Source organism: Lemur catta, chromosome 2 (assembly GCF_020740605.2).
Source record: "Lemur catta isolate mLemCat1 chromosome 2, mLemCat1.pri, whole genome shotgun sequence".
Lineage (NCBI taxonomy): Eukaryota > Metazoa > Chordata > Mammalia > Primates > Lemuridae > Lemur > Lemur catta.
Genome location: NC_059129.1, coordinates 132,279,849 through 132,297,555, shown reverse-complemented (window position 1 = coordinate 132,297,555; position 17,707 = coordinate 132,279,849). Strand labels below are relative to the sequence as shown.

At 45.0% G+C, this 17,707-nt stretch overlaps 1 protein-coding gene across 1 annotated transcript in view; it reads right to left on the bottom strand.

Moving 5' to 3' along the window:
- The window catches only part of SASH1 (SAM and SH3 domain containing 1), a 166,784-nt gene that overhangs the window by 6,655 nt on the left and 142,422 nt on the right, over window positions 1-17,707 (bottom strand). The window contains exons 12-18 of the mRNA XM_045544547.1: window positions 16,206-16,349; window positions 12,626-12,761; window positions 11,642-11,811; window positions 10,707-10,916; window positions 9,809-9,959; window positions 5,178-5,291; window positions 127-1,283 (exon numbers count right to left, since the gene is read on the bottom strand). Of these exons, the coding sequence (XP_045400503.1) occupies window positions 127-1,283; window positions 5,178-5,291; window positions 9,809-9,959; window positions 10,707-10,916; window positions 11,642-11,811; window positions 12,626-12,761; window positions 16,206-16,349 (2,082 nt within the window). The remainder of the gene's footprint in view (window positions 1-126; window positions 1,284-5,177; window positions 5,292-9,808; window positions 9,960-10,706; window positions 10,917-11,641; window positions 11,812-12,625; window positions 12,762-16,205; window positions 16,350-17,707) is intronic.

Genomic DNA, 17,707 nt, shown 5'->3' with positions numbered 1-17,707 from the left:
TCTGTGCCACCAGAACAGCCCGTGCCGGGGGGGCTGGCCTGGGCCCAGCTGGGGGGGGGTCATCTCACCTGGTCACCCGCCTTACAAAACTAAAGGCCTGAGACATGGGCCCAGCGCCTCTGATACCTTATCAGAATACGGCTCCTCAGTGAGATCGATGCCTTCGGCGTGTAGCTTGTTTTCGGTGAGCATTTCCAGGTCCACTCCCCGGGCACAGGAGACCTTCCTGGTCAGAGCCGGGCCCAGCTTCACGCCGTGCTCCTGAAGGGTCGCGCTCTCCGGGAGCTCTGAGAGCCAGGGGGGTGGTCTTGTGCTTGGCGGGCTGCCCGGCTCCTGCCCTGAGGGAGGCCTCGCAGCCAGCGCCGGGGGACAGTCACTGGGGCTGGCGGGGCTGGCGAGGCCGCCCTTCTTCACCGGCAGGCAGGGAGCGTCGGGGCTGGGGAGGGTCCCGGCGGGGCCCGCAGGCACAGGGTGCAGCCCGTTCGCAAGGCGTTCTCTGCTCTTTTTGGCAGGAACAGGTGGAGGCTGTGACGGATTTTTTGGCTGCGTTCTGGCCTCAGGGACCCTCTGTTCAGCCTCTACCCCTTCTTTGGTGCTGGGGGGATGGCATGTTCCTTCCAAATCGTGTCCTTGTCTGTGACCCTCGAGAGGTGTCCTTGGGAAAGCGTGTTTAACTCCGGGGGGTTGAGCATCGTAGTTTCTGGGCAAACACTGAGGAGGCGCCGAGCCGCGGGCAGGGGCTGCCATTGAGCCCTCCGGTTTCTTAGTAGTCGTTTTCTGAGGTTCAGAAAATCTCTTGCTTTGGGTCAGTAGCAGTGCATTGTCGACAGCAGAATCTCGCGTGGGAGGCTGGACCTTCGTGGCAGAGGCGCTTGTCTTTTGCGGCACTTCTGGGACAATCTGAGGGGAGGGTTCTGTCACCTCAGTAGGCACATCTTGTTCAGCACCAGGCTCTCCTTGAAGGTCATCCAGGGAATGGGAACGGGGCCAGGTCTCCACAGTCTGGGGGCCCTCCAGGGTCTCACAGCTCCGACAGATGGAAACTGGGAGGCTTCTTCGGTTTTTAGTCAAACCAGTCACACCTGGCGGGTCACAGCCCTCGGAAGTGTCTGGGCGGAGGCCACCGCCCAGCCTGGCCTCCTCCTCTCCCTGCTTCAGTGCGCCGCCCGCGGACTTGGTCAAAGGCAGTGTCGGGTAGGTGCCCAGCTGGCTCCTCTGGAAAGACTTCAAGCTGGACTCGGCTGATGACTTGGCAGACAGGAGGCTAGTTTTCCGAGTCTTGCCTGTGAGACACAAGGGATATTCTACAATCACATTTTAAAAGCGAATCAATCACATTGATGCACAAAGGTGTGCTAACATAATTGAAATTCCAACTCCCATATCCTATTGTTGAATTACACTAAGGACATAAAATCACCATTTTACGACATCGGGTGATATAAGGTTATTATGGTTCATTTTTATTTTTAGAAAGACTTCTTAGCCTTATTAAAGGACTCATGGAGACTGAAATTAATTGGGTTACATGGAAAGGAAATATGCTGTGTCAGGCAGTAAAATAAATCTAGGCTGAAGATCCATTTCTAGCTACAGTCGGCGTGGGAGGAGGCTGATGGGCCATAGCCCATGGAGAAGCCACGCTGATGGGACTTCTGTCTGGTGAGTACAATTTCCTACAGTCATGACTGGAAAGTTGAGGAGTGATTGAATTCTGGAACGGGGTCTGTGAGTGGTGCCCCCTGTAGGATGATCAGTGAATACTCAAATAACACCTTTCTGGAAGCTGCTCCCTCTGATAAATTTGACCTAGAAACAGCCAACCAACCTTGAAACCAACAAGTAAACAAACTTATATGAGAACTTTGCCAGAGGCAATCTGTAAAAGACTGATATAGTTCTAGGTCCCAGTGAAGCAACAGCCCTGGTTAAAATAAACTGTCACACTGATAATTGAACTGTCCACCAGACAGGATCTACTTATTTGATGACTGTTGAGTGATAGTAACTGCTGCCTCTGAAGCTTGATAAGCTGTACCGAGAATATACTATCCATGGGCCAGGCACCGTGCTATGTGCTTTGCTCCCATCAATACTTTAAACACACACACACACATATTAACTGTCCCTTGTTACATTTTTGGTTAGTAGCACGTTTGTTGTGTGCTTTGACACTAGGCTGAGATATCTAAGGGGAAAACCCCAGATAACAAAACATGAACCCAGTGATCCTACTACTCTAGGCCCAGAGAAAAAGAGGAAAATCCTAAACCCACTTCTGGTTTGGAAGGCACAAAGAAATGCTGGCTCTAATCTCTGGAAAGTCACTGTCTTGTAAGAAAAGGTTTTCTCCCTAATCTCTTGTTTCAGTAAACATTTTTAAACTAAACATTTAATTTAGGGTTTTGATATCCCCCCATTAAGTAATCTTACCCTTTCAATAAATAAGCAACAAGAAGAAATCAAGGCTGTGGGCTGATTTGATTGGGAAGGGAGAGAAAGGGTTGAATAGTGCCAATGGGAAGAAGGAAATGGCTATTTTGGGGTAAATGAAGGCCAATTCTCTGACAAAGTCTCTATGTGCATGCTGTGTGGATGAGGAGAGGGATCAGAAAGAAAGACCTGGGGCTGTAGCATTACAGATGGTTTGGCTGTTATCAGCAGGGGGAGAAAGATTCCTTCCATGATTTCACAGCTTTCTATTCAGTTCACTCTAATTTCAAACTGATGATATTAAATGTATCAAGCATAATTCCAGACACTTAAGACTGATGTATAAGAACAGTGGTCTGAGCCAGGCACGGTGGCTCACGCCTATAGTCCCAGCATTTTGGGAGGTCGAGCTGGGAGGATCGCTTGAGGCCAAGAGTTCCAGACCAGTCTGGGCAACATAGCAAGACCCTGTCTCTACAAAAAAATAGAAAAATTAGCCAGCCGTGATATGATTGGGCCATTGCACTCTAGCCTGGGAGACAGAGCAAGACCCTGTCCAAAAACAAAAAGAAAAAACCCTGAAGAACAGTGTCTCCTCAATCAAATTTTTTATGAATGATTCCATCCTTCTGATAAGATACAAATCAACATGTGAAATATTTTGCATTTGACAAAGCAGAGACATGGTCAAATGGCCATTTGTCCTCCCTTATGGATAATAACGTGAGACCTCAAACTCTGTCTCACCTGTATGTTCCGCACTGATAAACAGCAATATGCTGGGCATTTGTAGGTTATTATTTTGTTGTTACATGGAGATCATTAGCTTAATGTTAGTTCCTACTGAATATATTGATGATGGCCCATTTATCATTAATAGAAAAATCATCACAGATAAATGGAAAAGGAAAATGCCTCTTCAGAAAACATATCACATTAAAGCTTAAAAATCAGTTGAAATAGAAAATTCTTAAAACCTCTTTAGCATAAATTATAGAAATACGGCTTTCCTTCCCCATAACTCCCAATATAAACTGCACGGATTAAGTACTATTTTCACATTCCGCTTACATCGGAAAGATCCCTGAATTGACTTTGAGTTCAAAGTATGGTCCACCAGTTTCTTTAATCTAGTTCTTCAGCAGGTGCACCTGAATTCTTTGGGGTATTAAAAATTCTGCCAGTGATATCTGTGAAATCCTCACCAATCCAGAACAGTTAGGGGATTAATTTACTGAAAATTGCTGGATATGGAATGGTTATTAACAGAAAAGAAACATCTTCAGAACCTACATGAGGATTTTGATGTTTATGGACACTGAGCATGCTCTGTGACACAGTGGGTTTTGCATCCGAGCTTGACCAGAGACTACCTGAATATTAGGGTTTGGAGAAAGCTACTATATTCCCAAATTGATAGAACATCCCAAATGACAGGGCTCATGGGTCAAATTTTGAGGTCCCCAAGATGTCCATCAGAATTGGGATTAGGGTGAGATCAACAAGATGCCCCAAGGGCACACTCTAAGGAGGTGTTCACGCTCACAGTCATGAGAGCCTAGGGTTGGTACCTGGAAGTGAGCACCTCTTAGAGTTTGCACCCTGGAAATCTGCTTGCCTCACCCTAGCCCTGGTTTTCATGCCAACAGTGGCTCCCAAACTATTTTTTGCCATGATCCCCAGTAATAAACACATTTTACATTCATCATCCAATACACACAGGTATGTATATGCACACACACATAAATAAAACTGAAACAAAGATTACAAGTGACAATACTAACAACACTAACCCTTACCTTATGGAATGCATTCTGATATTTTTCTATTCTGTTTTGTCTTATAAAACTACTATCCATGACCCATTGAACTGATTTCACAAAGCACTAATGAATTGCAACCAGATATTCACTGCAGACCTCAGACTTAGCCCTGGGTATGGGTGACTGCGGGGCAACCAGACGTCCACTTCAAGAGCTGAACTTTAAAAAATTTGCTTAGGTAGGTGTCCAATAATAAATACCTTAACACATGGGCTCCCAGCTAGGATACCAAAGGCAGCTAAAAGCTATCAAATCTGGGCATATTCCATGATAGTCTTCAAGTGTTCGACAGAGACTAAGGTCACTGTGGCAGCATAAACCCTTTGCAATTGCTTCTAATCTCGCTGTAATGGGAATTTTGGGGTCACAACAGCAAATTACAGAGCCACCCATGGTAACATTTAACCCACCTGACCCTACTGCACTTAAGGGTCCTCATCTGTTAGAGACAAGTATGTTTTCTGAAATTTCATATTGACTGCTTAATACAGGGAAGCAACACACAAAACGTGGCCATCCAATCATCCTCTTCCGCAGTGACTGTCACGCAGCCGAGGCACTGAAGACACCATTGCTGGTGTGACCCTGATGGATGGCCTACCTGGTAAGTGGTTTTCCTTATGGACCTAATAGTTCCTAACACTCAAATGTTGGTTTTTATTGCGTAAAGAAAAGGGCATAGGAGACACACAATTTAGGTTTTATAGCTGCAGCTATTTTAGATGGAATTTATTAACCTCACACGGCAGCCGGCAGGAACAGACAGGGAGGCTAACTACAGGCTAGAATGGGGAAGAGGTCAGGAAGGAAAAGATTATCACCGAGTTCATAATGGTAATAGAATTGCTCTTTTGGAGAAAATTGTCCTTTTGAAATCAGTAATTGTCAAAGCGGGGTCCTGGTGACCTTTGCTGACATTACCATTTTCCAGGTTCTCACTGCTTTCGTAGCACCCGGAGTCTCGGGGGGAGCATCCACTCAGGCCCTGGCTGTCCACGAGCAGCTTCTCCTGGGATCCTGACTGGTCGCTGTTGCCTAGAGAAGGAGAACGCAGGGCATGGAATCACCAGTGGAGAGAAAGGCAAAGGTTCAAAGTCAACCAGACCTCAGATTTTATCCTAGGATACAGCCATATAATTTGGAGTCTTGAACTTTTAGAACAGAACAGATTATTTTAAAGTAAATAAGATCAAAATAAACTTGTTGAGATCAGAACATTTTTCTTTCAAGTAAAAGTGTCAATCACATGGAGATAAATTTGGAGAGGCAGCATGCAGTTGGAATATGTTGATCCCATTTAAGTTACCCAAACAGAGGCTGACTCCGGCCTCAACGCTATGAGGAGAGGGGAAATGCAAAGTGTCCTATTGGCAATGGAGAGCAGTCATAGTCCCTTCTGAGCCATGGCACCGACGGCACCATTGAAGAGAAGCAAAGAGTGAACAAATGCTCCATTCGCAAGGTGAGATTAGGGCATATGCTCTTCAGAGATCTGTAAGACTTGTGCTTCAAGCCATTTATTTACATCACCAGCTTTCCAAATTTGGGAGCTAATAAAGTGTCAAGTGAAATTTCAAATTTTATTAGCATTTAAGCACCTTCTTAGCCCTTGGGGACACGTGCTGGTTCTTATATTATCTCAGCAGGAGTGAGATTGGCAGGAGGGGGCCAAACCCCTAAGCGGATGAGGGGCCAGTGGCAAATCTTCGCTTGTTTCTGTGGTTTGGGATGAGTCACAAGTTTTCTCTCTTTCCTGCTTCCCCCCTTGTCTTGGGCCAGCATTTCTATTTACCACACATCAGGGTGAGGCAGGGGAAGCTCAGGAAACCCTCTAACTTGGAAGCTGAGTCACAGATACGCTTAAGGAGGACTGAAAGTTGAACATCCTCATTCTATACAGACAGTACGTGGAGCCTCACATGGGACACGGAGGCTACACGCAGAACATCTTCGCGTTATTATGCAGAGTAAGTGCTTGGTCACATAAAACACAAACCAAGAAAACCTTTTCTACATAAAATAGCTAGTTGCTGTGGTGAATGGCTTGATTTTCCTTTCTCTTCACCTCCCACCCCCACCCTTCCAACCACACACACAGAGAAAAAAAGAATCAATAAACCAGAAATGTGATGCCTTTCCTCTGGTCATCAAAACACAATTGTGGGGAGGCAGAGGGCTGCCAATCCACGTATGTGCCAGCTGTTCCTCGGGTCCACTGGCCACTTCCTGTTTGTGTTTCTCACAGGGAGAGCATTCTGGAACACGAATTATGGCAGAGATGGCTGCAGAGTGAGTACTTAAATCAGAATCCCAAATTAAGCGTGCTATTTTTAAAACCACTAATGAAAAATTAACTAATTGGAAGCACAAGAGCAAACACTGCCCCCACTACCACCAAACCTGTGGAACATTCTAGAGCGATGTCCTCATTGTGTGGAAGAGCCTGGGGATTTGGAGTGGCCTTTGTTCCAGCCTAGCATGTTATTTAGAAAAATGATACTTATAAAATGAGGGCTTTGAGCTATCCATTACAACCCAGGAAGAGGAACCTGGGTGTAGTGTGTCCCTAGTGACAACAGCTCAGGGTACGGCAGTGGCCAAAACAGACTCCAGAGTGCTGACCGACGGGAATAACACAGAAAACCTTCCCTGGCGCTGCATGGAAATGCGTGCTGTGTCTGCATCTTGGGGGTGCCAAGCCTCACCAGAAGACACTGCAGGATACCTGAAGTTATTATGGGGAGGGAAGGGATCCAACTCACTGCCTGGAAACCAAGAGTTCAATTTGTAAAATCATGAGGCATAAGGCAAGGGGCTAGAGTCACCGTCTTTGTTAACAAGAAAAAGTAGTGGGGTGCCTCTTATATGCAGTACAGAACCAATACCATAAGCTTTCCCCACTAATCTGCATTCATGCCAAGTGAGAAAGACAAGAAACAAGACGAGCTAGAACCCTAAAAATCCTCGCAGCCGATTAAGAGCAAAGGGCTGGGTTGTGGGGTGGAAATCTCCTTTGAGCATGACCTGAAGGGCGTCTGCTTGGGCTAATGCTGTCCCCACCTGCCCCCAACATGTGTGTGCGTACACACACACACACACACACACACACGGAGAATACACTAAGACACCCATGAGATCTTCAAACCGCAAAAGGTGGTGGTTGTACAAGGACATGCACCATTTTTTAGAGCAGTTACATGGGGAAAGAAGAAGGGAAGGGAATGGAATTTTCGAGTAGCAGGACTTTCAATAGGCTTGTAACATATTCCTTAAAAAAAAAAAATAAGAATTGAAGCAAAAATGGCAAAATACTAACAACTTTAGTTGAATTCAGAAAATACATAATGTTTGCCTTTGTTTTAATTTTCTCTGTACTTTTCTGGGTATTTGAAGTAATGCCTAATTAAAATTCTTGTACACTTAAAAAATGGTTAAGACAGTAAACTTTCAATTATCTGTATTTTTACTATAATTAAAAATTTTTAAAGAATTTTTTGAAAGGACCTTCCATTTGGCAGATGTAAGACAGTGGGTTTGGACTCAGTGCAAGGAAGACGTATGTGACAGTTAAGAGTCTGCTCCAGATGGAACCTGTATGAAGACGGGCGTTTCCCATGCACTGAGAGAGGCCGGACACTGTGCTCTCAGTGGAAGCCTGAGCTAGGAAACTTTCAAGATCCCTACGTATCTTCCAAGATCTCAATAGACCTCTGGATCTCTCTAGTGCACAGAAATTTAGTTTGTCAGAAACTTATTGTGTTCCTCTGAATTATCAGATACTTAAGGGAGTACTTCTTAACCACAATGAAGTTAACTGCAGTGGATGTGAAATCTTCTAACCCTAGGATATGCCAGGACCCAGACTCTGGGCACTCATTGGTACCCCTGAGCCCTGGAAGCCTTTGTTTTAGAACCAATAAAAGGAAGTAAGTACTACGTTACCTATCAGGGAAGTCCTAAACTGTAGAGCAGCATAGATCCAAGATGTGATTTATGAAGAAGCAACGAGGCCTTCTTAGACTTCTGACTTAGCATCCTGATGGATAAAGATACCCTCCTACACAGTGCCCCCAGCTACAAATATCAGGAGGTGATCCTAGGAGGGACAATGAGCCTGAGCCAATGTGGCATGAAACCGACTAAGCACAGGTCCCCACTTACAATCAGGATTTAGCTTTGCTCCTCCTCCATTGCAAATGAGAAAGGAAACGTGATGGATAGTGTACATAGACCAGCTGTTCTCAGTGGCTGAGGAAGAGCAAATGAGCTGTGTTATAGAGCAGATATGGTTCAGGAGAATAAATGATTTAATATAATATTAATTCATATTAATAGAGCTGGTCGGCTGTAACAGTCACTGTAAAGCTCTTTACACACAACCTGGCCATAGACCCCCAAGGTGTCTCTTGGGGGGATTCAAATACTAAAAAGACCTGGTTATAAAGTGATATCAACCATGAATCACAATTCCCTCCAAATCTCTCCCTGAAGGCAGCCTGTTTATCTTGGGCTTAGACATCTATTTAATGGTGTGTATTCCTCTATGTTATCAGTTAATTTAGAGGGAGTGCCTCTTTAGCAGAAGTGAATTTAACCTAATGACGCACTTGCTTCTGTGTCTCTTGGGCCTGATACATTCAGTAATGTGTAATTTTTTTCCCACCATTAACCATGGTTTTGGTGTGTCTTTTAGCGATAGAGATGCTATTAGCTACTGATATGCATGAAGCAGAACCCTTGAAAGAAAATACATTTGAATTCAATAACTGGAAAGGATACTCCCCTCGTGAAGAATGATTTCAGGAATATTTCTGATGTCAGATTGAAGAATAAAGAGCAAGATAAGACTGGGTTAATGGAGCAAAGGATACAGTGTATTCAAAACGAATCCATAGAAGCTCTGAGCTCGCTGATAATTCTGTTCACAGGCTGTAAAAATAAGCTGTCATTCAGGTTGGGAATTTGCAAGCCCATCAATATAGAATTCTCTGCGCTACACATTCACTTCAGGGAGCCATTTCCTTCTTCTTTAACGGATGCTGATGAATTTCATTTATTCAATAACCAATCTATTTGATGAGAAAAAAACTCCTTGTGTGCATTGAGAAGTTAATTAACCCTTTGCTGGGGGAGAAACTTCCAGTTGGCCGGTCACTTTTGTGCCCAGGTATCCTAATGGCCTGCTGAAGGCTGCACATCCCAGTAGTAGCCAAGGGGGAGTCTACTCATTTCTTAGCAAAACCATAATTCAATTCTCTTGGACAGCTGGGGCAGCATTATCCTCAACTATTACCTAGAAACACACCAGGAAAGATATCAGTGGGAAGTAAGGTTTTCCTGTGCTCCCACATTAACAGGAATGTGTGCACTGGGAATTTATGTCTTTGTGCTGTTTGACATAATATGAAATTGACCTTGGCTTTAGAAAGAGCAGGACCCAGTGAGTGACTCCAGGGACCTAAGCACACGTCGGCAGCATCCGGCAGGCCTGCCGGTGACTGAAGCACCTGGCTGATCTGACAGGGACCACCTGTGCGTGGGGTGGGACTCACTGTCATATTCCTGTAACAGCTCCACTGCTGTCAAGAGAACAGCTCTGTGTTCTGGGTCCCTGATATTTAGCTCGTCCAAGTCCTCCTCCTCCAGCAGCTTGAAGGTATCCAAATCTTCATATCCATTGAACAGGAAAGTGGGCATGTGCTCCTGGGAGAGGGAGAAAGGAGACAGCGGTGGGTTAACTGGCCCAGCTGTGGGACACACCACCAGTGTGCCTCCAAGCCCCATGCTTCCCCCCATCATCACTTGTATGCTAATTGAAAGATCAGCAAGTATCATTTGTGATATATGTTGTACCTTCCAGTCCCCCAGCTCAGCAGGCAGGAGGGTCGTTTTATTAATCAGGGGTTAAGAAGATGCACATCGCAGGCTGTGATGGATTCTGCTAGCTTGCGTTATAACTGTGCCCTTGATAAGAGCTAATTCCTTTAACTCCACATGGCCCACAGGGGAGGAGACTCTGCCTTCATTTACACAGCTATTAAAATCCAACTTAGAAAGCCCCGTGAACCTCTGAGGAGCAAGAGCGTTTTGCCAGGAGGAAACAGAAATCCACCACCGTACCCCAACCCTACTAGATGCTGGGAGTGATGGTGGGAGAGAGGTGGGAGCTCCCCTTTGGAGCTGGCCACTGGCCGAGCATCAGGGGCTTTGCTTACAGCCCTTCCAGTAGGAATTGTGACCTGAGGCTTAGGCTGTCACCCACAGCTGAGGTCAAGGCCAGGGCTAGAATAATGCTATTTCTGTAGAAGAATGGATACTCATCATAAGGAGCAATGGACCCCCCCCTTACTGGGCAACATAGATCAACCCCTGCTTCACTCTAAAAGTGCCCTCACTTGCTTAGTTTGGGAGAGGCAAAGGCAACGTGTGACAAGAACACAAGTGACTGACTTTCAGGTTAATCCGATCGAGGAGGTCCTCCACAGATTTGGGCTGGGGTGGTCTTCCTTTTCTCCTCCTCCTGGTGGGGCGCTTGGGCTTCTCTTCATCCTCGTTCAGCACGTCCACGTAGATGAATTTGAACGTGCCAACTTTGTTGTTCAGCAGGCCCATCCAGGTCCCCATGGGTGGTTTGCTGATTATATCAATGATATCTCCTTTCTGTGGCCCAGAGAGCAAACATCTTTCCATTAGGTACGTTTCTAAGCACCAATCATGAATCAGTCAGATGCATGAGTCACGCAGATGTGAAAACATTACAAAGGCCAAAATTAGGGCTCCACAAGTCACCCTCCCGAGCTACTCAGGTAGGAGATGACTGGCAGGGCTGCAGGGGCCAGACGGGGCACTTCTGACTGGCCCCAGGTCACGGCCCCTCCACCCTCCTACCTGCAGGACCAGGCGTGCCTGGGGCGTCTCTGGTGCTTAGCCAAGCTGCCACCCAGCACCCTGAACACCTTCCCCCATCCAGAGCGCTCCCACTCCTTGGAGAAGGTGTTTCCCACCAGCCCCGTGCCAGCAGCACGGGGGGATTTAAAATCAGCTGTCCTGTGACCGCTGTATGCATTCTGGGGAACTCCATCCGTCCTGCATAAATACCTCTGTTCACACAGAGAACGCAGTCATCTTTCTTTAGATGGAGAAAACACAGAAACCAAAGGGTGGAGAGGCAACAGGAATTCTAGAGGGAAGCTGAGGTCAGAGGACAGGGCCGTGGATGAGGCGGTCACGACAGGGGGATTAACACAAGACCCTCCTGCCTCAACCACTGGCTGCCTTGTGGTTTTGTTTTTCACTGCAGAGACCAGTGGATCAAGGTAGACAGACATTGTCCCGTCTGCACCGTAATAGCCCAGTTCATGGCTCTGAGGCCAGGAGGGAGATACCTTGAGCTTGAGCGAGTCTGTGTCGTAGGGGCTGGGGGTGAAGTCGGTGTGCACCCTGGCGCGCCCGCAGAAGGGGCCCCGGTAGGGCGGCTCCTCATCGTCACCGTCTTCCGACTTGACGCTTTCCCTGTTGCTGGTTGAGGAATCGGTGGTACTTACTGTTTGGCCACCTGTATGGGAAAAAAGAGGAAGAACCAGGGTGAACGCAGACTGCCCACACGGCAAAGCTGGGAGGTATGGAAGGCATTGCCGATCAGCCAACGAGGGCCCAGAGAACCGAGGCCGTGGGCTGCAACCGTGTCGGGACCGGAGCCAGGCCCAGCCGCCAGTTCTCTGGTTGTTACCCCTCATCAAGCCCCTGCTTGGACAGGGGACTCACAGCAAGTTACCCACATGACATGGAGCCTCCCTGACAGAGGACACTGCGGTACTGGGCACCAGACTGCCCTTGCCATTCACGGGCTCCCATCTGCAACGCACTTGACTTCCACCCCGTTTCACAGATGAGGAGACAAATTCAGAGAGGTCACGTCACTTGCCCCAGGGTAAGAACTTAAAGTGGTGGCTTTAAATGTGGTCGCTTCCCCTACATCATTTGGCCAACACCAACCACCACCGGCCCTGAACTAGCTGCGCAGCATTGGTCATCAACGACATTTCCCTTCCCCACCCCTTTATTTTGTTGGTTATCTTCGTGCTCACCTTGGCTTATCCTCCCAGATCCTCCCAGATCCTTCCTCTGAGATGCTCTCCCTGTCTTCTCTGATGAAAATTAGTCACCCCCCCCCTTTGTGCCACTGCTGTATGTCCACTACTAAACAACTACCATTCTAAGTCTGGAGAGTTTGCAGGTCTGACTCTCTAGTAGCAACCGTAGGATTGGAACATGGTCTTAGATATCTTTGAATTGCCCAAACCTGGCACTCAGTAAATGTCTGATCTAAACTTCAAAGAAAAGCATCTACAGTTATAAATGAGACTTACTCATGGAGCTCTGCCCACTCAGAGAACTCCGAAGACTTTCTACGGAACCCCCGGCTTTGAGCTTGGGTTTCTCCATGTGTTCAGAGTCAGGCTGTGAAGAGGGAGGAGAGCTGGGCATTCCATCCAGGCCAGAGTCCTGAAAAGGGTTCAACAGAGTAAGTTTCATCAGAGTGGACAGCTGTTATTTTGTAATTCTCAGCAATTTAGTCCTCAGCTAAACCAATCAAATCAATATTTATACCCATATTGGATTCTATAACCAATATTCTCCTCCTTTTTAACCTATATCCTTATTTAATGTTAAAGCTATGTTTAATTCTAAGCCATGTTACTATTTATTAAGCACTCAAAAATTATTTTTCATGCTCAAATAGATATTTGTAAAATCTCGAGAAAAATCTATCTACCATACAGACAAAATATTTAGGTTAAAGGCTTAGAGACTCTTAGCATATTCAACAGTCCAGGAACGAGGGTGGACTTCAAATGTAGATTAAGCACAACCCACTATTAATGTAATATCTGGAAGGACTATTAGATGGTATTTAATCCACTTTAAAGGGAAACACACTTAAAAAAGTATACTCCTTGAAAAAAAAATTGGCCAGATTCTTATGTTTCCATTTATACAAATTAATTAAATCCACTAAAGTAATACCAACCTAAGCCCCAGATACACAGGAAAAATTCTATTTTCGGTCTATAATAAAATTTCCATATATTATTCTACGGTTTTAGCCTCTTTCACTTTTTATCTAAGTGTTGTTAGTAAAAAGCTATGAAGGCTCTTTCAGATCAGAATGCTGACAGCAGTGACTCAGCGGTACTTTCACTTTTTGGGGTGGTATTGTCAACTCAGCAGCTTCTCATTTGCACATATAAGTATAACATGCTTTTGGTTAGCGGTGTTATATCTATAGACAATATCACACTTCAAAAAGTTTGCAGTGAGCATTGTTTACTTGCCAAGATAGAAAAGTGCCTGGCATACTGCATGGCCACGTGAGCACAAAACCGTCTAAAGGAAACCTGTTATTTGCATGGTGCTGAGTCATCAGAAGGGCTTTAATGCGATTCTGCCCTGCAAACAAATTTAAGGACCACGGCTGTGACAGCTTCTGATCCAACACACATTTGAGCCTTACATTTAAGGAAAGTGAGCAAACAGCCTCAAAAACAACTATAAACAGAGTTGCCACTATTGAGAAGTTACTGAACCTGTAAAGTATGAATTCCTTAAAAAAAAAATTCCATTTTTCCTTTCTGAATCATGAAATAAGTGATCTTTCCATTTAAAACCTTTTGTAATGATTCTGGGAAAAGCACACATTTTGAAAAAGAGCAGTACTAAATAGATAATCTCTGATATATGTTCTCAAATGCTTTAAAAAGCTAATTTATTCATCACATTATTTATTGATTACCTACAAGAACAGGTACTGGTCCAGGTTCTGGGCATATAGCAGGAACGGAGAAAACAAAAATCACTACCATAATGGTGGATATATTTACTAAAGTTTTTTTTGTAAACCACACAAAATCTCACATTAATTTTCTCTTTCCAGAAAGCATTATAACGATCAATTGTTTCTTTTTTTTTTCCTTATGTGAAATGATTGCTTTAAAAAAAAAAAACAAAAAACAGAGCACTAACAATACAAGATTGCTATAAGGTAGTAAAATTATAGAAAAATGCTCAAAATGACATTAAAATTCTATGCTCATGATCCATAAAGCAGAAAATTGCTGGGAACATAAGCTTATAAGGGCTTTTAGTGGCTGCTTCAATTGTGGGTAAAAGCAAACTTAATAAAGTGCTTTGAATTAGTGGCATTTCTTTCTCTGGCAGGCTGTCAGCGACAGAGGAGTGTGTGCACAGTTTACTGCAGTGCTAGGCAGAAACACAGAATCACCATCATGTCTTCACTCACAGGGACGAGAAAATGAAAAGAATAAGGAAAAAAATCATGGTGAAGACGCACTGAAGGCAGGCCAGACTTCCCCTGCAGGTCTAGCAAGCCAGGGACACCACTGGCATTTTGGGCAGGGAATTTTTTGCTGTGGGGCCATCCCATGCATGCAGGGACATTTAGTCACATCTCCGGCCCACTAGATGCCAGTAACATGCCCCTCACTCCAACCCAGTATGACTATCACAGATAACACTAGACATTGCCCCGTGGTTCGTGCGGGGGGGTGGGGGATTTAAAATCATAGCCTCCCATCTCCCCTCCCCCATGAGAAACACTGTAATAAACTGAAGCTGTCCCCAGGTTTTGTTTGAATCCAAGCGCAGTGGCTGGCTGGCTGGCGGCGTTCAGCAATTCACACAGGGCGGTGCTTGGTGTGAGCTCACTCTGGCCACCAGAGGGCAGCAGCTGAGCAACAATGTTTGCTTTCCCGGCTGTTTTGTTTGGTAGATAAAGCAGCATCCCCTACATATTTCAAGCAGACAGCCAGCTCATATATGGGGACTTCAACAGGCCACAAAGCTTACTGCAAAGGTGCCAGAGGAGAGTGTTTTGAAAATCTAATGGTCAAAATGACCTCGAGGCCCCGCACTCCAAGTGTCTTTATTCCCTCCACCCATGCGATTAAGACAGAAACGGGTCATATTTCTAGCAATGAAATTACAGAACAAGGGGAGGAAAAATCAATTCGGTGGTATCTTTTTTTTTTTTTTGAGACAGAGTGTCACTTTGTTGCCCGGGCTAGAGTGAGTGCCGTGGCGTCAGCCTAGCTCACAACAACCTCAGACTCCTGGGCTTAAGCGATCCTACTGCCTCAGCCTCCCAAGTAGCTGGGACTACAGGCATGCGCCACTATGCCCGGCTAATTTTTTTATATATATATATATATTTTAGTTGGCAGATAATTTCTTTCTATTTTTAGTAGAGATGGGGTCTCGCTCAGGCTGGTCTCGAACTCCTGACCTCGAGCGATCCACCCGCCTCGGCCTCCCAGAGTGCTAGGATTACAGGTGTGAGCCACTGCACCCGGCCAGTGATATCTTAATGGCTAAGATAGGGCCAGTTAAGTAAAAACATCTCCCTCAGAAACGTGATTACTACTGAAGTCCAGTGGCCAGGAAGTACTTTCTAAATTTACTTCTCAGACCGGCTATGTGCTTCTAGAACAATTTATGCTACATTCGGCAACTCTGCTGTCCAGAAAACTTTTTTAGGTTTGACTCTGGTGACATCCATTTTGTAGCAAGAGATATTTTAGAAAGTAAAATCTCTCCTTTGTGCTGAAATTTCTAGTGCTTACTGCACAAAAGGATAATTCTTTCTTTATGAGCGTCTTTCCTCTTGTCTGTCCATAGGAGGCCAAGGCAGAGACTGTATTTTATATTCCCAGCACCAAGCACCGTGCCTGAACAACCAGCAGTGTTTAACAAATCCTTGTTGAATTGAATGTTTATCCATATAAACAAAGCGTAGTCCTGCAGTAGGTTAATGCCAGGGAATATACATATTTAGCACCATTTAAAAGCACCACTTAAAATCTCAGACGAGTCACCCTCGGCTTTCCTTGTTGTCGGGAAGAACCCAGGGGCTTTCTGCTAGGTAGCTCTTACCTGCTCAGAGACAGAGCTGCTGTATTTTTTAGACATTCTTTTCCTCATTGTCTCTTTCACTGATTTCACCTTTTTCCCCAGGGAGATGCGGGAGGCAGTGGGTGATTTGATTACTTCTTTGTACACAAAATCTCCTTCTTTACCCTGTAAAACAGAATGTTCCAAGTCCCGTTAGTCACAGAAAATGAAGCCCAGAAACAGGTTTTATTATTCAAACCATTAATGTTCTAGCTCTCAGCAAAATAGTAGCATTCTCCAAGATCTTCAAGTTTTTCTCATGTTAACTCAGTGCTGTTTCTCATCTCTTTGATTAAAAATTAAAACCTATTGACTAAGGAAGGGGCTTCTTGTTTGTTTGTTCAAAGTAGGATATCAGTCATTTTTTATTATATTTAATCTTAGTACATTCTTGCCCAGTTTTATTTCTTCCATCATTTTAAACACCCAGGGGGACTGCATTTCATCAAAGAGTGATTTACTTGAACCAATGTTCATGTAACCCCAGGAGTGTGGCAGAAGAGGGGGAAATACCACTGAGTCGCCCGAGGAAAGGGGGAAGAACACATGGTGAGAGCTCAGTCATTAGAAATACAACATCTGATTGGATTTCTGTCACTGCACGGCTCCGTGTGGTCAACCCCTAAGAGTGTAAATTCCCTTCTCCTAACAAGCTAGATTGTGGTCTCCTCTTATTCAATTTTGCATTAGGAAAAAATTTTTTAAAAACCCAAAACTTTCCCCTGGGAAAGGAAAAGAAATCATACTTTCATTTTCTAAAAAGATGGACTACATAAAATTATTGGTTTAAAAATCAATAAAACTTGATATTCAAATAAAATAGCTTAATTCTCTTCCAAGAAATTCTCAAACACTTCATCTATATCACAGAGGGGTATTTTAGCCAACCCATGATCGTAACAAATATAAAGCATGAAATCCTCATTTTACAGTTTCAAGACAAAATACATAAGGGATAAGCAAAACTGTGTACGAGACTCACCTCCAGCCTTGGGGCCTGAGAAAGCAAATTTCAGGGAACAAAACTTGTGCACCACAGTGGTGGTCTGTCACTAAACTATGATCCAGAAGCAGGTCTGAGAAGGTAGCAACCTTGGCCTTGAGGGTCTGGTTTGCTTTGGCCCCAGGGGGACTGGGTTCTTTCCAGAACACCACGGATCACAAAGGCCTAGGCCCTTCAGGGCCAAGTACTGGGCCCACGGTAAGACTGATTGTCTTGAAATGCTAATGCAGACTCTAGGTCTCCAAATCACAGGGCTCCAGCCTGTTGCACTATGTGTGTAATAGTTATGTGCTTGCAAATAGCGTGAAAAAAAGACCATGTGCACAAATGACTCAGACCAGAGAAGCCAAACTCATCTGGACTTGTTACTTGAAGAAAATTGGAAACAAAAGCCTTAAAGGAACTGTGTTACTTTCAGGAGGGAGGTGGTGGCCAGAGTGGTCATCATTCCTTCCACATGGTACAGAGGAGAGTCTTTAAG